Source organism: Dipodomys merriami, unplaced genomic scaffold, assembly GCF_024711535.1.
Source record: "Dipodomys merriami isolate MVZ:Mamm:240054 unplaced genomic scaffold, mDipMer1.0.p SCAF_98, whole genome shotgun sequence".
Taxonomy (NCBI): domain Eukaryota; kingdom Metazoa; phylum Chordata; class Mammalia; order Rodentia; family Heteromyidae; genus Dipodomys; species Dipodomys merriami.
This window is the reverse complement of record NW_027206601.1, coordinates 540,005-565,304: the sequence shown is the minus strand read 5'-3', so window position 1 is coordinate 565,304 and position 25,300 is coordinate 540,005. Positions and strand designations below refer to the sequence as shown.

Here is a 25,300-nt window from a genome sequence, read left to right as displayed (position 1 = left end):
CAGAGTATCCACAGAGACACTCACCAGCCACTGCCAACCATTAGAAATGGGTGACAGGGCCATTAGGTCTAGCAGTCCTAGGCCACCTCTATACTCCCCTCCCTGTCAGCTCTCCCCTACTCCCTGTGATAGGGTTATCTTCCTTAAGCCTCATCTCTAGGGCTGGGAAGGTGGCTCAGTGGTAGAGTGCTTGCCTTGCATGCATGAGGCCCTGGGTTCGATGCCTCAGCAACACATAAGCAGAAAAAAAGAAAAAAGCCAGAAGTGGCTCAAGTGGTAGAGCACTAGCCTTGAGCTGAAGAGCTGAGGGACAGTGCCCAGGCCCAGAGTTCAGACCCACGACCGACCCCCCCCCCCCAAAAAAAGCCTCATCTCTAGTTATGGCAGGCATGTTCACACACACTCTACATGGCAGGACATAAGCTGCCCACAGGGAGACAGGGATGCATGCAGCTGTGACCCCTCAATTATATGAGTCCTAAATAAGCAAGGGTGTGCTCAAGGTCATTGGAAAGGAAACAAGAATGTTCCAGAGCAAAAGAAATCATGTGGAAAATGCATGATCCCCAACCTGAGAGTTTTCTAATGACTTCCTTCTCAATACAAAGAAAAGTTGAAGGAGGCAATATTTTTTAAATTAACCACTGTTCTGTGTTTCCAGAGGCTGTAAGAGGAACATGCACAACTTTCCCTGTGGAGTATTCACGTGGGAGGAACTCCTGCCACAGTGGCTTCACACTCAGAAGCAGTGGCTTCCGGTCACAGGGCTCCAGACAGAGAAGCTATGAATCGGCCAACAAGTCCTCCAAGGAAGCAGCTACCCCTGAAGCTTGTGCAGAGGACACTGGGATCTGAGATTTTTACCTGAAACTGGCAGCTCTGGATCTAGTCATATTATTTTAAGTGCTAGTACTGGGGCTTGAACTCAGGACCTCAGGGTCTTAGTTGTTTTTTTCTGGTCAAGGCTGGTCCTGTACTACTGGAGCCACAGCTCCACTTTTAACGTTTAGCTTGTTAACTGAAGATAAGAATTTCATGGACTTTTCTGCCTAGATTGGCTTTGAACTCCAATAACTGAAATTACACATGTGAGCCATCAGCACTTAGCACACTGGTTTCTGAAGGCAGGGCAGAGGCAGAGACCAGTCTGCCCCTGCTTTTCAGGGGCTTGTAGGAAATCACAACATGAATAGCAGACCATGAGGTGACCAAGCAGTTATCTTGATTGCATGATCAATAGACCGGGACCAGCATAATCCTTCCTGAGGCAGGCTACGGCTGTGCCAAATGGGAGGGATAAGCAGACAAGACAGACAGACAGACAGACAGACAGAAGGAAAGCTGGAGGACCCAGGTAGGAGGACACAGAGCTGGACAGGAAGGAAAACATGGAGGAGGCTGGCAGATGAAAGAGCAAACAGGTGCAGATTTGTGTCAGGGATGTCCTGAGGCCTACCTTATTTTCTGATACACAGTGATAAATGACAACTTAGCCTACACTAACTGGCAGATCTTCTCAGTATAGTATTGGTTTAAAGCTAACGTGTAATCCACATAGACATTTACACAGACACGCATGGCTGCAGGATGGAGATGCATTCTGAGAACCGTAAGCTCCCGGCTTTGTCAGTGTGAGAATATAAGGCAGTGTGCTCCCATAATTCAGGGCTGCCACGTCACCACTGCATGATGCCACCCACGGCCACAGTCACAGATGCAGTCACTGTGTGGGGCCATAGCTGTCATCCCCTTTGGCCATTTGTTGGGGTGGGGTTAGTAAATCCTAAACAAACACAGTTTCAACCTAAGCCATCCTAAAGAACAAACATGTGACCACAAAGTGACATTTACATTGGTAACTACACAAGATGACACATTCTTGCCAGACTGGCCACAAGCTTACAAGAATAGTGAGAAATCTGTGCTTCTTAGAAGGCAGACACTAGCTTCACTAGGAATCAGCCACAACTATCTCCTGGAACAGAAGCTTCTAACACATGCTACACTGCACCTCGATCCTAAAATGCTTTCAGGCAAGCAACTACATATTACTTGGAAATCCGCCATATAAGCTAACAATCATATATGCATATATATACATACATATATATTTGACTCCAGCTTAGTTAACTCAAGACATCTTAGACTGAAAAAAAAAAAGGGAGCACTTCTAAAGGGCAAAGGTGTCAATATCTGTGTGAAAATAAAGGGAGGCTACACCCAGGGCATCCACAGGTTAAATATTCTCAGGCCACTTTTTGGGGCAATCTCAGAAATCCCCATACCTCCTTTTCCTCCTTTCTTCCTTACCAACATCTTCCCAAAACCTGCTGTATTTTTCCTTTTTTTTTTTTTTTTTTTGCCAGTCCTGGGGTGTGAACTCAGGACCTGGCACTATCCCTGAGCTTTTTGCTCAAGGCTAGCACTCTACCACTTGAGCCACAGCACCCCTTCTGGCTTTTTCTGTTTATGTGGTACTGAGGAATAGAACCCAGGGCTTCATAGATGGTAGACAAGCATTCTACCACTAAGCTACATTCCCATCCCTCTTATGTCTTTTATCCCTTCTGTCAATTAGTCAACCAATGGCAGGAAGACATCAGGTCACATAACTCAAGCAAGCTCCTGTGTTCAACTGGACACACCCAGCATTCCAGGAAGCACTTGAAGTTCTCAAATGTTCATAGATCACTGCACTTCCCCCAGAATTTACACAGTATTATCCCAATCCACAGCTGAGAAAAGAGCTCTTTCTTTATTTTCTTTTCTTTTTTTTTTTTTCCTCAGAGCTGAGGATGGAACTCAAGACCTTATACTTGCCAGGGAAGTGCTCTTCCACTGAGCTAAATCCCTAACCCTCAAAAAGAGTACTTTTATGTGTATTATAGAGAGTACTGTCACTAGTTCACACTGAAGAACGAGGCCTATATTAGTCCATCTAGGCTGTCTTAATGAAATAGCTTAGCCTGGGAGGCTAAGTTCTAAGTAGATGAGATCTAGAGGCTGAACATCCTGAGATTAAGATACCAGTATTAGCGGGCGCCAGGGGCTCACACCTGTAATCTTAGCTTCTCAGGAGGCTGAGATCTGAGGATCCTGGTTCAAAGCCAGCCCAGGCAGGAAAAGTCTGTAAAACTCTTATCTCCAATAAACCACTAGAAAACCAGAAGTAGCACTGTGGCTCTGCAGTATAGCGCTCGCCTTGAGCTGAAGACCTGAGGGGCAGCGCCCAAGCCCACGGCCCACCCAAAAAAAAAAAAAAAAAGACACCAGTATATTTGGTGCTGGTTGGGAACCCGCGCTCTGGTTCACACATGGTACCTTCTCACTGTGTCTGTTCAATGATGTAAATGACAGACAAGGAAACTCTCTGGAGCCTCTTTTATGAGGGCACTAATCCCATTCACAAGGGACCCAGCCACATGACCTAATCACCTCCTAGAGGCAACACCTCCTAATTACAACCCTTTGGGGATTGGGTTTCAAAATATGAACTTCAGCAGGTGGCACCGATACTCAGATTTGTAATCTTAACTTCTCAGGAGGCTGACATCTGAAGATCAAGGTTCAGAGCCAGCACAGAGAGACAAATGTGAGAGAACCTTCTGTCTACTTAGCAACTAAAATAAATCATCAGGGCGATGTTACTCAAATGGTAGAGTGCTAGCCTTGAATAAAAAAGTTAAGGGTCAGCACTCAGGCCTGAGTTCAATGCATGCAATGTGTATGCACGCGCACAAGCACATACACAAGAACTCAAAGATATGCAGAACATTCAGAGCACAGCAAGTGGGCTGAATCACCTTCAGCCAAAATGCACCAAGGAGATCAAATTTCCAAGTCTCTGCCTCTAGCTGCCCATTGAACCCACAATCTGCCCTGAGGAGCAGCGGACCCAATGGCTAATGAATGCACCCTTGGTCCAGCAGAGCTTCTAGTGTGTCTGGGTCTCCCTGCTGAGCCCCCACCAGCTACTCAATGCTCTTTGCATAACAATCTCTCCAAGTCCTCATTACTACCAGAACCTGCAGGCCTGGATGGGAGCCTGTGCCGGTAGTCCTCACAGAACAGGTGATGGTCAGGGTATTCTGTCTACCTAGCCAACCATGTGCCTCGGGGTGTAGGCATTCCTCACAGAGCACAGACCATCACCCAGGCAGGCAGCAACAGGGAGTGCAGGTCCAACAGAAGACCCTAATCTGCTTGGCATCAGTAGCTCGCACCTGTAAACTTAGCTACTCAGGAGGCTGAGATCTGAGAATCGAGATTCAAAGGCAGGCAAGTAAGTCCGGAAGATTACTATCTCCAATTAATGGGGAGGAGAATGACTGAATTTGGAGATGTGACTCCGATGGTAGAAAACCAACTTGAGTGAAAAAGAAGCTTGAGGACAGCACTCAGACCCTGAGTTCAAGCTCCATAACTGGCAGAAAAGTCAAACAAAAAGACCTAAGACTATAGTGTTCAATTTAGGGGACTTGCCTGCTAGTCCATACACCACAAAGAGTCATAAAGAGCCCAAAACCTAAGTGTGATTTATGATACACCGTGTAGCAAAGCTGGCAGGAAAACCTCATTCCAATGCTCGCAGGACTGTGCTGCCTGCAGGGCCATGGAGCCCCACCCCACCACATCTGAGCCATGCAGGGGCCACTGAGAATTCACAGCCCTCATATATCCCCAACAACGAAGGCATTATTGTTTTAGAATAAGAAGGTGCTTTGTTGCTACTGGTGACATTTTCTCCTGCTATTCAATGCTGTATTATCAAAAAAAAAAGAATCCAGATACATTTCTCCCTGGCAGGAGCTGATAGAAGTAAAAGCTGATCTATCCAATTGCTGTGGTTAGAAATACCATCATCAGTGATACTCTTGGAATATTTTCTTTGAACCCAAGAAATCAACATCTCCCACCCCTACCCCCTACCCCCGCCACAAGCTGCCAGAAATGGTAAAAACAAGGGGCAGGCTCATTTCTACAGCTCAGCCAGGAGAGGCAGGGAAGGTGACAGGCCAAGCCACTGGAGCCCATCTCTCACACACACTTCAGTGACAAGACAGGGCCCATAGTCAAGAGAAGGCTCGGGGGTGAGGGGAGCATTTGTGTCCTCTGAGAGGGAGGAACCTCTTAAAGTCTATGACATGAATGTGGAGGAGAGTCATTCACATCAGCCACACCATCCTCTGGAGGAAACAAGGAGCCATCTGTGACCCAAAGACCTAAAACACGCCCCAGGATCAGACATCAGCACCTGCTTCCTCTGCCATGTGTGGATGCCCCAGGAGGAGGAACTCTTCTTTAGAGTAGGGGGAAAGCAGAGCAGAACTACCTGCCACCATCACAAGGCCCACACAGTGAACCACGGGCTTCTGAGAAAGGGAGGTGGTGGGCTGGAACAGGCAGGAAGAGCGGCAGCTAGTTTGGGCCTGGGGAGCAACTATACTAGCAGACTGGGGCCACTGCTCTCTGCTTCTGCCCAGTCTGAAACTTGGTAGACATTTCAAGAAAACTCGTATCTTGAACACATGAGTTTGTGTGTGCATGGGTATATGTGTATACATGTATGTGAATAAGTACATATGTGTGCCTGCATGTATGCACATGTGCACGTGCACATGGTGTACTCACCAGGGTGAGTGAAGAATATAGGCCCTGCTAGTCCTCATAGGGAAAACACAAGCTGGTCCATAGCACCATGAACTCTGCTTCTAGCCCAATCATCAGCTCTGAAGCTAAGGACAGGCTAGGAACCTGGAGAGATGACCACCCACAAGCTTTCTAACAGGAACAAAATCCCAAGTCCCCAAAACCTCATCTGCCTAGTTTACAGCTCCAGTAACCTTCCCAGAGACTGCTCTGAAGCCCCATTATACAGCTAGAGAACCCAGAGGTGCAGACACTGCAAGAGGAAAGAAACTTCCAACTCTTTCCCAAGCACCCCTGCAGCTCCCTACCCATCACACCAAATCCAGCAAGACACAGCAAGGCCATAGCCATTGGGGCCCCTCAAAATGTAATCTCTCTTAAGGATGTGCAAAATCAGTCTAACCAGCCTCGTGCCAGGGTTCCAGGATCTTTGTGGCAGCTGAAATTGCCAACTATTCTGTACACAACTATCTTCAAAGCAAGGCAGCACAGTCTCCCAAGCCAAGCGTGGTCCCTGGGCCCCCTCTCTGTCTACGGACCAGGTGCCAATGGAAGGAGAAAGCAGGGATCGCTTGTCACTGAGAAAGATCTGGTGGTGGCACAGCCAGGAGAAAACTACTATAAATTCTTATCTGAAATCCAATTCTCAAGAATTATTTTCTATAATTAAACACATGTGTTACAAACATCTTCAGTTTATTTTCCAGATGAAAAGTATACGCTGCATTCTGAGAAAGCCAGTACCCACCAGCCAGCACTCCAAACAATTCTCTTTCTGTGGCTGGGATCCAAGAGTCCCCTCCCCCAACCTTCTCCACATATCACCCAACCAAGGCCAGCCCGGCTGCAAGAAGTCCCACGGGAAAGCCATACACCACTTACCTGGCCTTCACATTTCTTGTGGCAGGAATATTTGCAGGCTGGGGGGAAAAAAAAAAAGGAGAATATGAATGTGTGTCAAGCAGTCTCAGCAGCAATATCCAACCTCTCCAAAATCACTTGTTTCTTCAGAAAGTCCAAAAGGAGCTGGGCACTGGTGGCTCCCACCTAGCTACTCAGGAGGCTGAGATCTTAGGTTCAAGGTTCAAAAGCCAGTCCAAGCAAGAAAGAGACTCTTATCTCCAAAAAACCAAAATGGAGCAGTGAATCAAATGGTAGAGTGCCATTCCTGAGTGAAAAAGCTCTAAGGGACAGCACCCAGACCTGAGTTCAAGCCCTAGAACCAGCAAATACATACATACATACATACACATATATATATATATATATATATATATATATATATATATATATATATATATATATATATATATATATATATATATTCCAAGAGGAAAATCAAAAGTCTCTTTGACTTCCTAAGGATAGGTGTACTCTTAGGACACAAGGCAGGAACAGTAGGTGACCAAGGACACAGAATATGAAAAGACAAGGGATCACAGGACTAGGGGTCTATCTGAGCATCAGAGCATGTGTGAGACCCTGTGTTCAATTAAGTGTGAAAAACACAAGTTGGCACTATTCTTTAAAATTAAAATGAGGCAGTGACTCAATTGGCCCAAGTGTAAAATTTGTCATGATTTGTTTTTCAAGGGGGCACATCAAGGCAAATTGAATCCCTAAAGAAGAAAAGGCAGTAAGTTTAGGTAGTAAAAAGCATTCACACATGCCTACAAAAGAGAACTCATTCCAAAAACAAAAACAAGAGAGGAAAGACAATGCCCACTAAATGATCCACTGCAGGCTTTACAGGAGTGAGCAGGTCACACACTTGATTTCTGGGCTGTATCCACTTCCGGGCTAGCTAAGAAGGGACTGTCAGAATAAATTCATGTCTAAATTCCTGCAAGGGAATCCTTCCACAGGAGTCATTGTGTGAACTGAGCCAGTTCTGTGTCATGGGAGACCCTAACAATGCAGACGTGGGGGCTGGAACCAATGCAGATTTCACAGGCCCCTCCCCCTGTCCCAGAGACCACAGCTGTGCCCCTAAGGCCTAAGAGCCGCCACCGTGGGGAGCCAGAGCAGGCCCCGCCCTGGTAGAGAGGGCAGGAGGGGTGAACATTAGGGAAAGAAACAACTGCACAAGAAAACCACCACCGCTGCTTGTGAGAGCCCCAAAGGGAGGGTGGGTACCTTCCCTCACTCCCCCCAACTCTGGCAGACAGGCAGGGACACTTGAGCAGGACTTCCTGTCTGGGCTCTGTGTACAGGTTCCAGGACCTCTCAGGAGTTCTATTTCAAGTGTTATGGTGGTGCTGGGTACTGGTGGCTCATACCTGTAATCCCAGCTACTGAAGAGGCTGAGATCTAAGGATTGAAGTTCAAAGCCAATCCAGGCAGAAAAGTTCATGAGACTCTTATCTCCAATTAACCACAAAAAGCCAGAAATGGAATTGTGGCTCGAATGGTAGGGCACCAGCTTTGAGCACAAAAGCTAGGGCATTGAACCCAGGCCCTGTTAAAGTTCAAGTTCCCAGCCACCTCAAAATATAAGAGGTTTGGGGCTGGGAATGTGGCTTAGTAATGCCTAGCATGCATGAAGCCCTGGGTTCAATTCCTCAATACCTCATACACAGAACAAGCCAGAAATGGCACTGTGGTACAAGTGGTAGAGTGCTAGCCTTGAGCAAAAAGAAAGCTCAGGGGCAGCCCCCAGGCCCTGAGTTCAAGCCCCAGGACTGGCAAATAAATAAATAAATAATTTGGTTGAGAGGTGAAGTCCTGGAATTCAGGAAACTTTCCTCTGAGTCCTCACACTGTCTTAGGTGGATGAAGTCACGAGGATTAAATGAGTTATAATGAAGATAAAACAGGTTAAATATGCCGTGGGTCTAAGAGTTAGGAAACTCCAGTAGCTGCTAATAAATTTTTATCTTTGCAAGATCTCATTCTTCATCCCTCTCTTTTTCTGTCTCTTTCTCTCTCTGTCTCTCTCTCTGTCTCTGTCTCTGTCTGTCTGCCTGTCTGTCTGTCTGTCTCTCTCTCTCTCTCTCTCTCTCTCTCTCTCTCTCTCTCTCTCTCTCTCTCTCTCTCTCTCTCCTCTCTGCTTCAAAGGACTGTTAGATTACATACCCACGCAAATATTTATTCCTCATTCTCTAGCACATACAATACACAGGGATTTGAGAATCAAAATAGGCTTCCACTTGGGAAAAAAAGGTAGGGGCAACTTTTCCATGATATTAAAATCCAGACACAGGCATTCTGGCCTGAGAATGGCGGGAAGGACCAAGTCAAAGCCCACGAATCAGTCAGAACCAGAGGTGCAAGTGGGGAATCCTGCAGTCACAGCCAAGTAACTGGTCTACACCATGCCATGCTCAGGCTTGGAGACAGTTCCCACAATTACTGAGTTATGACCAGTCTGTTTGACACTGAAGCACGGCAGAAGGGACAAGGTGACTCCCCTCTGCAAGAACACTGGAACAGCACTGGGCCAGGCTTCCATTCCACAAGGTCCTAAGGCCTAGCACCCAGAGGCAGCACACAGCTGCTAGTCACCTGAGTACCATCTAGGAAGCAAGTTGCAGCCCCAGCAGGGCCTTTAGCTGACCCCAAGCCAGAACCAACCCCCAATTCCTGATCCACAGAAAAGGTTGGACATATAACAGATGCTCGCTGTTGTATGAAGTCATTAACGTGTGCGGTAAACTGTAACACAGCGGTAGACAATAATACAATAGGCCAGCTCAACCCCAAATGGGCTGGTTGGTGTGCCACATTCACGGTGCACAGCCTACTCAGCCTTGGAGGAGGCCACAGGCCAGTGCAGGTCAAAGTCATGACGGGCTGGGAAGGTGGCTCAGTGGTAGAGCGCTTGCCTTGCATGCAAGAGGCCCTGGGTTCGATTCCTCAGCACCACATAAGCAAAAAGAAAAAAGCCGGAAGTGGCGCTGTGGCTCAAGCGGTAGAGCGCTAGCCTTGAGCTGAAGAGCTGAGGGACAGCAACCAGGCCCAGAGTTCAGACCCCACAACCGGACCCCCCCCCCAAAAAAAAAAAAAAACCAAAGTCATGACCGTCACTAAGCATGGGGGTATAGACAGATTCTACAAGGATCTCAGCTGTGTGGACAGGAGATCCTCCACGTTTATGGATATAGGAACTAAGTCCTCAGAACTGGACCTCCAGCCAGTCCTCTAAGGGCTGACCACTCGCTCCAGCCAGCTGTGCGTGATCAGGGCCCTACACTCTCCTGTCTGCCGCACACCATGTGTGGCATGTGATCGTGCCTCTAATACCCTCATGACATGGGGTGACTTGACGGACAGGGTAGCCACGAAGCATCACAGGATTCCAGGCACCTCTGCCCCAGCCTCAGTTTCTCAGGGCCACATGCTTGCTGATTTTCAGAACAGCCAATCACAGGAAAAACTCAAAACTGACTGAGCAGATATGCTTAGTGGCCTGGTGCTGGCAACTCTCCCTGTGTCCTCTGTCATCCAAGGTGGACAGCTGACTCTATTCATCACCGCAACCATCCTGTACTGACCCCCCCCCCAGGCCCACTCGTCTGCCCCTGCCATCAACCCCACACTTGGCATGCAGGACCATAGTTTCAGTGGACCCTCTTCCGTTGACAGGCTGCAAGGTGATAGGGTTTTGTTGTTGTTGTTTTTGGTGCCAGTACTAGAGCTTGAACATAGGGGTCTTGCACTCTTACTTGGGTTTTTCCCTCAAGGGTGGCACTCTACCACTTGAGCCACACCTCCACTTTCACCTTTTTGCTGGTTAATTGAAGATAGAAATCTCACAGACTTTCTTGCCTGGGCTGGCTTCAAACCATGATCCTCAGATGTAGGCCTCCTGAGTAGCCAGGATTACAGGTGAGAGCCACCAGCCCCGGCCATGAGGCTTTGTTTTAAATCCTGGACTTCCATCAGTGCCAGTTGACTGTCCATTGTATGAATGGTTGAAATACTCAGAGTCGATGGGGAGTCATTTTCAGAACATCCAGCAGACCCCAAGGAACAGAATACACACAGATTCTAGACCAGAGACTGGGGGTTTAGCTCAATGGAAAGGCGCCCGCCTGGCGAGCGCAAGGCCCTGGGTTCAGTCCTCAGCGTTGGAAAAAAAAAAAAGCTACGAAAGATTCTAGACCAGAGACCCTCACTCAGTTTCCTAGAGTAAAATCGGCTCACAAACCCATGATTTCTAGCAGGCTACATAGTGTTCTCAAAGGCTGAGTTCCACCTCCTAAACCATCAGCTGTGGATTCTAATTGTCAGAATATAAAAGGCATTGGAAGTGGCGCTGTGGCTCAAGTGGTAGAGCGCTTGCCTTGAGCTGAAGAGCTGAGGCACAGTGCCCAGGCCCAGAGTTCAAGCCCCACGACCTACCAAAAAAAAAAAAAAGAATATAAAAGGCATGTTCACAGGGAACTTGACAGAATGTGATGATTAAGACAGATGGTGGAGAACGATGAGAGCAATGACACCAATCAACAAGTACAGCATTCATAAACTGCCATGTTGAATTGAAACATCAACTCAAAGCAGTCTATACAATTACTTAAAGATAATTTTTTAAAATTATATTAAACTGGGATAGAGCAAGGGAAGAGTGACATTGTCCAAACAGAAACGTACTCTTTACCTAAATTATGGTAACTGTCACCCCTCTGTACGTCACTTTTATAATAACAATAAAATATTATATTAAAAATAAAATGTAGGCACAGTGACTGTGTACACTGAAGTTTGCCCAGTATATTCATTTATTATGGGAAAAGAACCTAGCTCATCATAATTATAAATACAGATGTAGTGTTCTTTAACCAAAGGTTTGTAACTAAAATGTTTCAGATTTCAGCTTTTCCCAGTTATGGAAAGTAGACACAAATTTCACTAATTAAATGTCCTTAATCAAGTCTAAAATCTGGAATACTCCAATGAGAAATCTGGGGAAATTACAAGTTTCAGATTTGGAACTATTCTAGATTACAGACTCTCAGATTCAAAATGATCATCATGTATGTCCCTTTCATTAAAAAGAGAGCTCATGCCTGTAATCTTAACTACTCAGGAGGCTGAGATCTGAAGACTGTTTTTCAAAGCCAGCCAGGCAGGAAAGTCTATGAGACTCCTATCTCCAATTAACTAAAAAGTCAAAAGTGGAGCGGTGGCTCAAGTGGTAGAGCACCATCCTTGAGAAAAAAAAAAAAAAGCAATAGTTCCCAGGCATGTGTTCAAGCACTAGTACCCATTCCTATCTACCCCCTACACACACACACACACACACACACACACACACACACACACACACACACACACACACACACACACACACACACACACACACACAGAGTCACTCACTCACTCCTGGCTAGAGGCATGGCTCAAATGTTAGAGCATCTGCCTCTCAAGGGAAAGGCCCCAGTACTGCCACCAAACACACACATATACTACATTAAAAGTAGGTAGATCTAAAACAAACCAGACCTTACAACTTCTGAATGAAGTATAATAAACACAACCTAGAAAAAGAGACAAAAGCAAATAGCTGTAATGTCTGCAATACATAAGGTAAAAAGATAAGAAATACCTATTTGGGGTTTTTATTTGGCCAGTCCTGGGGTTGAACTCAGGAACTAGGCACTATCCCTGAGCTTCTTTTTGCTCAAGGTTAGCACTTTACCACTTGAGCCACAGTGCCATTACCAGCTTTTCTGTTTATGTGGTATTGAGGAATTGAAACCAGGGCTTCATGCATGCTAGAAATATAATATATATGTACATATTTTACTTATATATAAATATGCATCAACAGGTTCCACATATATCTTTAAGAGATTTAGTATCCTTGTCACTTAGAAATCAGGATGAAAATAAATGTCACCTAATTTTCCAACAAGCAAAGGCCCGTTTGTTCCAGTAAAAAGAACTTATACCACATAATAACTAGATAAATTTGAAAAGAATGCCACTTCCCATCCAACTACTTGTAAAAGCTTAAGGGGCTGGGAAGGTGGCTCAGTGGTAGAGCGCTTGCCTTGCATGCCTGAGGCCCTGAGTTCGACTCCTCAGCACCACATAAGCAAAAAGAAAAAAGCCGGAAGTGGTGCTGTGGCTCAAGTGGTACAGCGCTAGCCTTGAGCTGAGGAGCTGAGGGACAGCGCCCAGGCCCAGAGTTCAGGCCCCACAACCAGACCAAAAAAAAAAAGTGAAGAGCTTAAAAGTCTTGAAGAGTGTGAGAGTTGATGACACCCAATGCTTGTAGGTAGCACTCCCAGTATTTCCCTTGAGAAGTTGGTTCCTGGTCTAGCCCTGCTCAGCCTATGTTGTGTGAGCACAGGCAAGGGACTATGAGGAACCTAGGGGTATTTCTGACTCCACAGCTTGCAGATCCCGTCTGCCTTCCCATTGGGCTTGGCAGGCGACAGGTCAGCCCCCTCATCAGAGGGAAGCTACCAAAGAAAGCCATGTTTAAAAATACTGGCTCCCCCACTAGTCTCTGTTGGCATCAGAGCTGCCTGGCTCCAAAAGACCCTGACATTGTTAGATGTTGTCTTGGAACTGCTATTCTTCAAAATGTCTCTGCGGGCCTTGGGAATCCTGGCTGTGGCCTGATGAGGCTGTTAGAATCTTTTATATAACACTCTATACATATTTACCTAGTAAGAAGTGAGCCCCTGAGCGAGCCAACCTCGGCTTCTCACATTCTGAAGCTTCCATAGGTCCTGGGAATGCTGTGGGCTATGTCCACAGTCTTGTCATCTCTACGGGGCTCTGCTGCTGCCCCTTCTAGAAGTAAGCCAGAGAAAGGACATGCCCTCTGGCCCACAGGATGAAGCTATGTCCCCTACCTGGGTAACATGTACACCCAGACCAGCATGCAAAGACATATAGACACATTGTAAAACAGAGCACTCTGAAATGTCTCCTTTTCCTTTGGTGGTTCCTACATAGTGTATTGAGTAAAAGGGATCTTAAAAATGAAGTATTTCCACCTGCAGACAGTAATAATCAAAACACTAAGGGGAAACAGCATCCAACAGGGAATAAGCCAGTATTTGATTGCTGGGCTCCTGTCTGCACAACCACAGTGCCTGCCTAGACCCAGATTCCAGCTCAATAAGCAGCCAGCTTTGCTGGAAAGCACCATGGACGGTCACAGACAGGGAGGAGCCAGGCCAAGCTCTCCCAGAGGCAGCGGAGATGATTTCCTGTGAAGACACACAAACCCCAGCTGCTCGCCGCTGGACACCACACATGGGCCTGGTCTGCTTTTGCAGGTCTTTTTCCCTCCAAGTGTCAGCAGCTGTGACAGTTCTGTCCTCCTAGAGCTCGGCTAGGAGCTGAAGACAGGAAAGCCAGGCTAACCCCACAATACTGGTCTAGCTGTTCTTGTTTCCCCGTTATCTCCACAAGCCCTCTTCAAATCCTATTCATGAGAGCTCATGACAGCCCAGGAACTATGGGCCAGGGCGACCCTACAGCCCTACTGCAGACAGGGGAACCTGGGGGAAAGTTTAATTGTAGAAAGCTCCATTAGTGAGACCCATTCACAGGATAGGACACCCCTCAGAGGTTAGAGATCATTGGTGCTTCTAACCGAAAGGTTAAAGGAGGGTTCGCTGCAGGGACCTTCTCCCGCCCCAACAAAGCAGGTGTTTTTCAAGTACAAAATTACGGCCTGGGCCCACAGCTCAATGATAGAGCACCTGCCTCAGCACTGCAAAAACAAAAACAAAGTAAACCCAACCAGTTAAAAGAAAGCTCACTAAACATTTTCTACCTGTTCCTCCCTCCTTAATTTAACAGATATGCACTGACCCCTACAAATGAAGCATTCTTTCTACAAAGTCTAGAAATCTATACTGTGCACTGACAACAGGGGAGGGAGGGAGCTGGATCTGAGAATCAAGCATGCATGCAAGACAGGTACCGGTGGCTTGAGCCTATAATCTTAGCTACTCAAGAGGCTGAAATCTGAGGATCAACGCCAGCCCAGGCAGGAAAATCCATGAGACTCTTATCTCCAATTAACAAGCAAAAAGCCAGAAGTGGAGCGGGGACTCAAGCGGTAGAGTGCCAGCCTTGAGCAAAAACGCTAAAGGAAAGTTCAAGGCTCTGAGTTCAAGCACACACGCACACACATATAAAGGTAGCTGGAAACCCCTGTCCCCTAGGGGTTCCCTCTCAAGTGAGCATGGTTCTAAGTGCTACCACTCCAAAGCAATCCTCCTTCAAAGCTCCCAGACACAAGGCAGCCTGCTCCAGGATGAGAAAGCCAAGGCCAGGAGCCTAGGATAGAACTAGCAACCTGGGGGCTGGGAAGGTGGCTCAGTCATAGAGTGCTTGCCTTGCATGCCTAAGGCCCTGGGTTCGATTCCTCAGCACCACATTAGCAAAAAGAAAAAAAAGCCGGAAGTGGCGCTGTGGCTCAAGTGAGAGAGCACTATCCTTGAGCTGAAGAGCTGAGGGACAGTGCCCAGGCCCAGAGTTCAGGCCCCATAACAGGACCCAAAAAAAAAAAAAAAGAACTAGCAACCTGAACTCACATCTGCAGTGACCATAGGCAGAGCCTCTATACCTGGAGGAGGGGGAGAAAAAGCAAATAATAAAAAACAAAATAAAGGCAGCTTCATCTTCACGAGCAGGCTGGTACACCACTGACTAACATTCACACAGCATCACAGACCTGACCCTGTGCCTACAGCCACACAGCGTGGCACATACTCACTTCTCACAGGCCCACTGTCTCTCTGCCCTCATCACAGTCTAGAGAATGAGACTGAGTGTGGCTCCTGAGGGTCCACTACCCCCAAAGTTGTTTTTCTCTGACTTATAGGCTCCCTGTTCAAAGCACCTCTATCCAGTACAGGACACTGGTGGCTCATGCCTGTAATCCTCACTAAAGAAGTGGAGATCTGAGGATCATGGTTTGAAGCCAGCCTGGGCAGAAACATTAGCCACCTATAAGATAGAAGTGGAGTTGTAGCTCCACGGGTGGAGCACCAACCTTGAGTGGAAAAGCCAAGTGAACTCAGAGCTGTTGGCACAAAACAAAACAAATAAACAAAACAAAGTGGTGAATGCCCACCCTGCATGGCACCCAACAGCTGGACAATTGCTAGCCGCAGGGAGCCGTCTGGATAACAGCCACGCGTTGCAGTTTATCCAAGATGTCTCCCAAAGGCTCCTACATTGGGGAGCTCTTAGGAAAACTGGTCCTAAAGGCACTGACCTAATCAATGGAGTGATCCTTTGATAGATTCATAATATGGTCTTGAGAGAGAGTAGAACCAAAGACGAGGACACGTGAGTCTCCCTGGAAGAGGTAAATCCCTGGAGACATGCCCTGGGGAAATGTTGCCTTGTCCCCTGACCTTTCACCCCTGACCCCACCCTGTTTCCTGGCCATCAGGAAGTGAGCAGCTTTGCTCTACCAGGCCCATCCACCATGATATCCAGCCACATTCTGCCTCAAAAACAACTGAGAGCCAGGCACCTGTGGCTCACGCCTGTAATCCTAGCTACTCAGGAGGCTGAGATCTGAGGATCACGGTTCAAAGCCAGCCTGGGCAGGAAAGTCCATAAGACTTTTTTTTTTTTGGGGGGGGGTCCAGTCGTGGGGCCTGAACTCTGGGCCTGGGCGCTGTCCCTCAGCTCTTCAGCTCAAGGCTAGCTAGCGCTCTACCACTTGAGCCACAGAGTCACTTCCGGCTTTTTTCTTTTTGCTTATGTGGTACTAAGGAATCGAACCCAGGGCCTCATGCATACAAGGCAAGCGCTCTACTACTGAGCCACCTTCCCAGCCCCAAATTTTCTCCCATTCTGTGGGCTGCATCTTTTTTTTTTTTTTTTGGATCCGATCGTGGGCCTGAACTCTGGGCCTGGGCACTGTCCCTCAGCTCTTCAGCTCCAGGCTAGCACTCTACCACTTGAGCCACAGCTCCACTTCTTGGTTATGTGGTGCTGAGGAATCGAACCCAGGGCCTCAGGCACGCAAGGCAAGAGCTCTACCACTGAGCGACCTTCCCAGCCCAAGAGACTCTTATCTCCAATAAACCACTAGAAAACTGGAAGTGGTGCTGTGGCTCAAATGGGAAAGCACTTGCCTTGAGCTGAAGAGCTCAGGGACAGCGCCCAAGCCCAGAGTTCAAGCCCCACAACCGACACACAAAAAATAAAAACTTAGAAAGCTGACCAGGGATTGAAACCTCTCAAACTACATCCTTCCTCTTTTTTTTTTTTTTTTTTTTTGTCAGTCGTGGGGCTTAAACTCAGGGCCTGGGCGCTATGTCCCCTGAGCTTTTTCACTCAAGGCTAACACTCTTACCACTTTGAGCCAGAGCATCACTTTCAGGTGGTTAATTAGAGATGAGAGTCTCATGTACTTTCCTGCCTGGGCTGGCTTCAAACCACAATCCTCAGATCTCAGCCTCATGAGTACCTGGGATTACAGGTGTGAGCCACCAATACCCAGCTCCCAAAAGGTTTTAAAAATTAAAATCTGCCTACAAAGTAAACTAATGGAACCCAGATGTCTCAGGCTTGAAAATATCAGGTGCAGGGGGGGAAGGGGGAGGCTGGGAAGGGATGTGAAGGGTAAACAAAGGAGGAGGCTGCAATGCTTGGTAAGAAATATATGCATTATCCTGCCCATGTAATTGTAACCCCTCTGTACAGTATGTTCACAAATAAAATAAAGAAAGTATCAGGTGTAATTTATCCAGTTGCTCAGTCTCCCTTCTCATGCTTCTGGAAGACTCAGTTTCCTTGCTCCCTCTGGAAATGACAGAGTATGACTAGAAGGGCAGAGCCAACAGGATTTCAGGGGGGTCAGCACAAAGAATCTCTTTGGGGAAAATTCAGGGAACTGTGGATGGTGGCTGGGGGGGGGGGGGGGGGAAACGGGTCACTGTGACTGCTTTGCAAAGAAGTGTGGCAACAATACCTGTAGTCATGGACTGGCCTGAAAAGAGCAGTCAGATGAGCCAGGCATTATCAGCCAAACTCATCTCTGAGTTCTCCTGAGCACTGGGGGAAGGGGAAACTTACAACACCAGGAACCAGTGGGTACAGCACAAGGCTTCCGCCCTCCCAGCATGCAGGCTGCCAAATAGCCCATCGGAGGTCATCTGCACTGCCCACCTTCCTGGAGTCACCACCTCTTCTCTGTGCCATACCTCTACTAATGCAAGCCAGAGAATGCCTCCTGCCTACTAGACACAGCCTGGGCAAGTTATAAAGAAGTTTATTTTGACTCATCATTCTCATCCAAGGTTAGGGGTCACCTAAGATATGACAATATCTTTTCTTCTCTTCCCTGCTATCTCTCAATTGCTCACTCTCGCTCTCTCTCTTGCTCTCTCTTTCTCTGCAGGCCTTGGGGCTTGAACTCAGAACCTAAGACTGTTTCTGAGCTCTTTTGCCCAAGGCTAGTGCTCTACCACTTGAGCCATAGCCCCACTTCTGGCTTTTTTGGTGATTAATTGAAGGTGAGAGTCTCATGGAAACTTTTTCTGCCCAAGCACATGCTGTACACACAAACAGACACACAGCCCTCTGTATTTATAGATTCTGGATTTGAAATAAAAATTGTAAAAGGACGAGCCACGGAGCCATCATGCATGTACTGTTCTTGGTCTTTGCTCTTCTGAATGCCTGGAAGCTGTGACATGCGAGTGATTGGCGTTGGCACATCTTGGAGTACCTTCTTTAACAAATGAATGAAGCTAGCAAGAACATCTTCCTCACACAGAACACGGTCCAGTCCCTCTTTTCTCTTTCAAGCACTGAAAGCTCCTCCAGAAACTCTGTCTCCAGATGACAGATTTTGTGGAGCAGAGTAGCAGAAGTCAACCAAGTTCCCTGAGCCCTAGAGATGCATCACTGTGGAGTCTCTCTATGCTCAAGCAACTTGTGCACAGACACATGCAGACACATATACACACGCACACAAGCAACCAGTGATGCATACGTGCATCCAACATTTATGAACATACAATTACACACAATGCATTCCACACATGCATGCATACATGCTAATGCATTTACATTCACAATTACACCTGCATGTACTCACATACATGTACACTCATACTCAGAAACACAGAACCATGCAGGCACACACAATCATACCTGCACACTCAAGCACACAAAACCATGCATGCACATACACAATCACACTTGTGTGTACTCACAACCACACCCAAGCACACACAACCACATACACACCACAAACTACCCTGACAAGCTCCCCAACCTATTCTAACATTTCACAACCCACCTATTAAAATATGCCATAAAACAGAGCTCATGGAAACCAAGCAAGCAATGTGATGAGATTGCATAGCCATTCACAGGACAGAGAGCAAGGCAGAGCCAGCCATGGAAGGTGCTGTGCCAATACCTCTCCTCCAGAACAGGAATGAAGGCAGCGCGCAGCTACCCCTGGATCTAACACCAGGGCTCTCACAAGAAGCTCTTTTACTGGCTCTATTCAACTTGAAACTAGTATGAGCTGCTTGAGGTAGCCCCTAGGTAAATGTGAGCCTCATTTATACAAAGACAAGAAGGAATGACTTAGTCTTCAAGTGGGATACGCAACACAGTTCAAGTCAGCCACTGTGGCAGTTATTGGCAAGCAAAGCCCTTCCTTCCATCACAGCCAGATTACTTGCGGTGCCTATTTACAATTCATGCATCCACGCAGAACCACGACTCATATGGGTGTCACACACAGGGAACTACCCAGTACAATGTCCACCGGGGGCAATGACAAATGACTCCAACACCAGCAACCAAGCTGAGCTTCTCCAAAGCTGGCCACAAACCTCTTGCCCACCCTATTGAGGCCTCATCATTACCCTGGACTCTACATTTTTAGGTCAGAAGAAGACTCAGCACTTATGGGTCAAGGATGGATCCAAGCCCAGGCCTGTATGCACTCAATGATCCTCAATCACACGCTTGTCTCCGAGTCACACAACACCCCCAGAGCTACTCAGAGACCTCATTTCACAGGTAAGCCCACGTTCCTTTCAAGCATGACATTCGTTCTCTTTATTTTCACACCTTCGCGTCCTGTTTATAGACTCAAATCCTAAACACAGGGGCTTTCCTCTGGTTCATTGAAGATAAAAGTCTCATAGAGTTTCCTGCTGGGGCTGGCTCTGAATTAGGATCTTCAGCTCTCAGCCTCCTGAGTAGCTAGGATTACAGGCCTGGGCCCCAGAAACCTTACAAAAAAAGGAACATTTCTTGAAAGCAGAGATTACAACACACACACATATGGCAGCCATTGTCCTCTCAGTATTCCTGGAGGCGCACAGGGCTGCTGCAGCCCCAGAGGGTGGATATAGACACACTGTGCACAGGAATGGCTGGTGAGAAAAACTGTCTTTTCTATCAAAGTGTGTTGCTTAAAAGTTCTGCTTTGGCTTGGTGGCTTGGCTCTTATTAACAAGCAAAATAGGAACTGCTTTGGGATAAGAACAAATTTTTGAAATACTAAGGTTTTGTCTTAAACTGGTTTCTTTTCAAGATGGACTTAAAACACGCCTCAGACGTTTCAAGAAATAGCAGAGCCTGTGGGTATAGTTTGAGATTATGAACTGTTCATCTTACGTCAAAATCTCATTTAGATACATTTTACCCTACTCAAACTAGCCAATTACAAGCAGAGTGTGAACCAGAGCTCAACCAATCCAAGCAGAGGGGTGGGGCCTGCTGCATTAGGGATAAATATCAAAGCAGACTGCCTGCTCTGTGTGCTTGCCAGAGCCAGATTTTTGGCTGATGGTGCACCCTTCTGCAAGAGTAAATATTGCCCTGCTGAGACAATTCTTTATTTTCGTGTCTATCCTTGTGACTCTAATTATTCTTAGAGAGCATATTTAAAACACCAGCCACAGACCCCCACAGCAACCAGGTTCTCATGCAGAACTATTTAAAAACACAGGCCAGAATGTCACACCAGTTGTCTGGAAATAGACAAAAGAGACCCAGACATGAACCTGAGTGGACTCCCTAGAGAGCCTCCACATGTAACTTCTGGAAGAACTCAGCCCTGGGGTGCTCCAGAGGTCATAGCCACAAAGGTCAGTAAGGCTAGACAGCAGTGAATCATACCTGTAATACTAAAGGTAAGATCAAAACCAACCTAGGCAGGAAGGTGTGTGTGACTCTTCATCTCCAGTCACCAAATGGCTAGAAATAGAGCTGTGGTCAAGTAGTAGAGTACTTACACACAAGAGCTAAGAGAGAGAGAGCCAAGGCCCTGAGTTCAAGCCACAGAACTGGCACATGTATGCCCTCCTAAAACACCAATGAAATGACCTCCCTCACAGTGTCACCACTACTGGCCAGCCAACCAAAGGTCCCTGTCCTGGATGCCATCACTTCAGCTTCTTTCTTCTTTTGTGAGCACAATCCTGAGGGATCTGACATCCTCTGCTCTCAAATCAACTCCTTCAAAGCAGCCCCTGACCACTCAGGGAAGAAGAGCCCACCTCTGGAAAGAAGTCCCTTGTGTCCACTTCACTCTTCCTCATCACTTTCAAGGCTGAGGACACTCCCTGGCCCAAAGCTTTGATATATCACAGAGTAGAGGTTCCTGCAGGATCCTAGCTATTCAAGGGGCTGAGATCTGAAAATTGCAGTTCGAGCTAACCCTGGGCAAATCCACGGACTCTTATCTCCAATTAACCAGCAAAATGACAGAAGTGGAGATGTGATTCAAGTGGTAGAGTGCCAGCCAGAAGTGTAAATGCTAAAGAAGACTTTGAGGCCCTGAGTTCAAGTACGTACACACACACACACACACACACACACACACACACACACACACACACACACACACACACACACACACACACACACACACACACACACACGGGCATCCAGTAGGCTGAGGGGAGGAGGAAACATCTGAAGGTTCCAGAAGAGAGGTGGATGCCTAAGCATCCTAGTTGGAGGGGTACCTGGAGGCCTGGTGGTGGGAGGAGACACCTGAGATTGAAAAGTGTTAGCTCACAGGAAGCAGAGGGAAAGAGAAGAAGCAGTAGGTACAGTGCCACCTGCTCACAAGTACGTTCTTCAGCACTGAGTATGAAGATGTTTTCAAAGAAGAGAGAAGCAAGCAGCTTCATCATTCTACATTGAAAGGACTCCAAGCGACCTAGAGGAGCTTTGGGTTGGATCCCCAGCCCCCTGAAGCCTGACAGCTGTGTATCTCCCCCCCTCCCCCCACTCCAAAGCAGCATGGTGGTCCAATGAAGAAACCAAGAAGTCTCGGGGCTAGGAAGGTGGCTCAGTGGTAGAGCGCTTGCCTTGCATGCCTGAGGCCCTGGGTTCGATTCCTCAGCACCACATAAGCAAAAAGAAAAAAGCCGGAAGTGGTGCCGTGGCTCAAGTGGTAGAGCGCTAGCCTTGAGCTGAAGAGCTGAGGGACAGCACCCAGGCCCAGAGTTCACGCCCCACAACCGGACCCCCCCCCCCAAAAAAAAAGAAACCAAGAAGTCTCAATGTGGCAGAAGACCACCAGCCAAGACGGCAGGCTTTCACAAAAGCATTGCTGGGTATGGTGATACATGTCTGGAATCACAGCACTGGAGAAGCTGAGACAGGAGAACTACAAGTTTAAGGTCAGCCTACTCTATTCACAGCAAGATCCTGTCTCAAAAAATTAAGTGGTGCTCCAGTGGTGCACACGTGTAATCCTAACTACTCAGGAGGCTGAGATCTGAAGATCATGGTTCAAAGCCAGTATGGGCAGGAAAGTCCATGATATCCTAATCCCCCAATTTACCAGGAAAAAGCTAGAAGTGGGGGTATGACTCAAGTGGTAGAGTGCTAGACTTGAAGAAAAAAACTAAGCAAGAGGGCAGGGCCCTGAGTTCAAACCCTAGTACCAACACACAAAAAAATAATAATAAATGAATTCCACAAATGGAGTGTTAAACCCTACAAAGAAGTGGATACCAGCCTCCACTGTGTGCCAACCCCAACAACCCAGACACACACCCATTCTGCAATGCACAGTACAACATAATTGAAAGTTTCACTAACTACAAGATGTGTAAAAGCATCAAGAACCCAAGTTAGTGGCTTTACGGACAGTAGCAGTGCCACATCACACAATAAACCTAACTCTGAAGAACAAATAACTTTATCAATAGATTAGAAAGTCCAAATGAATTAAGTGAAGGAAGAACACTATGGGGAAACCAGAAAGCACCTGGCACTGGTGGCTCACGCCTGTAATCCTAGCTACTTAGGAGGCTGAGATCTGAGGATCACTGTTCAAAGCCAGCCTGGGCAGGAAAATCCCCATGAGACTCTTATCTCCAATTAACTCCTCAAAAACTGAAAGTGTTGCTGTGGTTCAAGTAGTAAAATAGTAGCCTTGAGCACAAACAGGCTCAGGGACAGTGCCAGGCCCCAAGTTCAAACCCCAAGACCAACAAAAGAGAAAGAGGATGGGGAGAGGGAAAGGAGAGAGAAAAAAAAAAAAAAGAGAGAGAGCAAATCACAAATCACCAAGAGCTGTTTTCTCTCCCATCAGAGTAGCTCTGCTACTGGAAAAATCTCGTGGGCACATACCTCTGTAAATACGGTAGGTTCCTACAAGTACAGGTCCAGGGGTGCAAGGAGTCAAAAAGAGGGAAATTCCACTATTTAACTTTTGGCAACTCCCAAAAGAGTGTTTTCACTTTTGCTTTTTGCTTGTTTGGCTTCAGTTTAGCCATTGCGAGGAGAATCAGAAGCAAGGACTTACCTCGGCACGAAATCCCTTGACCGTCAATGGTTTCTTTGCAAACACCACAGGCTTTGGATTTCTTAAAGGCCTTTTTCTTAAAACTGTGCAGACTTGCAGTCAGTTCTTCAGCCTGCAAAAAAGTCAAGGAAGAAACTGTCAACACTTCAAATCACAGTGTGGTTTTTTTTTTTCTCTTTTTTCTCTTCCAGGAGATAATAAATCAGGTGGAATCTACACACACACACACACACACACACACACACACACACACACACACACACACACACACACACACACACACACACACACACACACACACACACACACACACACACACACACACACACACACACACGGAAACAGAAAATGAGAAACCATCCTGCAAGGCTGGAATTCCCAAGATGAGCCACAGTCACCAGTCAGTAGTCTGGATCTGAAAGTCCTTGTGGGCAGTTCACTTTCTATGTGACGGCTCTGAGTGGCATGATATCAATCGCTGTGGCCTAGGTGATAATATGCTCTCATCAACACTTGTGACTTACATCTTCTACTTCCAAAAAGCAACCCATTTCCAAAATTGTGTGTGTGTGTGTGTGTGTGTGTGTGTGTGTGTGTGTGTGTGTACTGGTGCTTGAACTCAGTACCTCTAGTTCTCATTTAGATTTTACACCAAAAGCTGGCACTCCACCACTTGAACTACACTTCTATTTCCCACCTTTTGCTACTTAACTGGACAGAAAAGCCTCACTGATTGGTCTGTCTGGACTAGCTTGGAACATGGATTCTCAGATCTCAGCCTCCTAAGTAGCTGGGATTACAGAAGTGAGCCACCTGCACCCAGTTCACACTGCTAGTATCTTTATGCTTTTTCTTCTGGAAGAAATGATCAGCTAACTGGGAAGCTAACTAATTTTCCCACTAAAGATGTTGTTAGATGCCAAAACATTACCATTCAGTTGGAAGCCTTGCCGAGCCACACCTTTTCTGCAGGACAGTCGTTAAGACTCCGCTGAGATACACAAGCGATCTGGCAAGTATTAAGACTGAGAAGAAATTAACTATGCATCCACCAAGTTCATGTCTGTAAAGTCTGGGATCATGGCTGTATCTGATGACCTTCTAATTCAATGGCCTTAGAAACCAGATAGCAGCCTTATACCTACTTGCTGATCTGTGCTAGTGAACAACCAATGCTAGCTATGTGGATGGCCACCGAGGCCATTACTCACCTAACCAGAATAATTGAAACTGAAAAGACAATAAGCTACCATAACATACAACTTTGATGAACAGCTTGTATTTGCAAACATACACTTACCCTGTGATCCAGCAATGCCATTCCAACATACAATAAAGATATAGCAGCCTAAAAGTGCCCACAACCAGGTGCTGGTTGCTCTCACATGTAATCCAACCTACTCAGGAGGCTGAGCTTGACAATCAAAGTTCAAAACCAGGGAAGGAAGACAAATCTTTTATAGATAGCTATCTCCCATTAACCAGCAAAAAGCCAGACTATGAGCATGACTCAAGTGGCCAAGCAACAGCTGTGAGTAAGCAAGGCAAAGGAAAGCATAAGGTCCTGAGTTTAAGCCCCAAGATGCAAGAACTTCTAGTGGTTCTATTTAAGATGTTCATGAGCAGGCATGTTCATCTCTATTAACATAAGCAACAACAGTACAGTCCCCTCTGGAGCACATACTCATTGCACAAAGTGATAGATAAGGTCTGGTGAAGAAGGGGTTACTTAGGGTGGTGTCTATGTGGGGGACACATAGTTAGCATCATTATCCCGAGTGCTTCAAGTTGTTACATTTTACTCACTAAAGGCCTACAAAGGAATGGGTAAAAGTTAATAAAATGGCAATCTTGAGAAGATGTTGTCAATTTGGTCTTGAAGATGAGTTAAATAATGTTAAGCACTGTGAGGGGGAAAGA

At 46.8% G+C, this 25,300-nt stretch overlaps 1 protein-coding gene across 4 annotated transcripts in view; it reads right to left on the bottom strand.

Annotated features, from left to right (window-relative positions):
• Tns3 (tensin 3) overlaps positions 1 to 25,300 on the bottom strand; it is a 235,025-nt gene that overhangs the window by 167,583 nt on the left and 42,142 nt on the right. For 3 of the 4 annotated variants that reach the window (XM_070014524.1, XM_070014526.1, XM_070014523.1), the window contains exons 2-3: positions 23,381 to 23,492; positions 6,532 to 6,569 (exon numbers count right to left, since the gene is read on the bottom strand). In XM_070014524.1, the coding sequence (XP_069870625.1) occupies positions 6,532 to 6,569; positions 23,381 to 23,492 (150 nt within the window). Of the gene's footprint in view, positions 1 to 6,531; positions 6,570 to 23,380; positions 23,493 to 25,300 lie in introns of those variants that run through there. The other variant, XM_070014528.1, reaches the window with a different exon arrangement.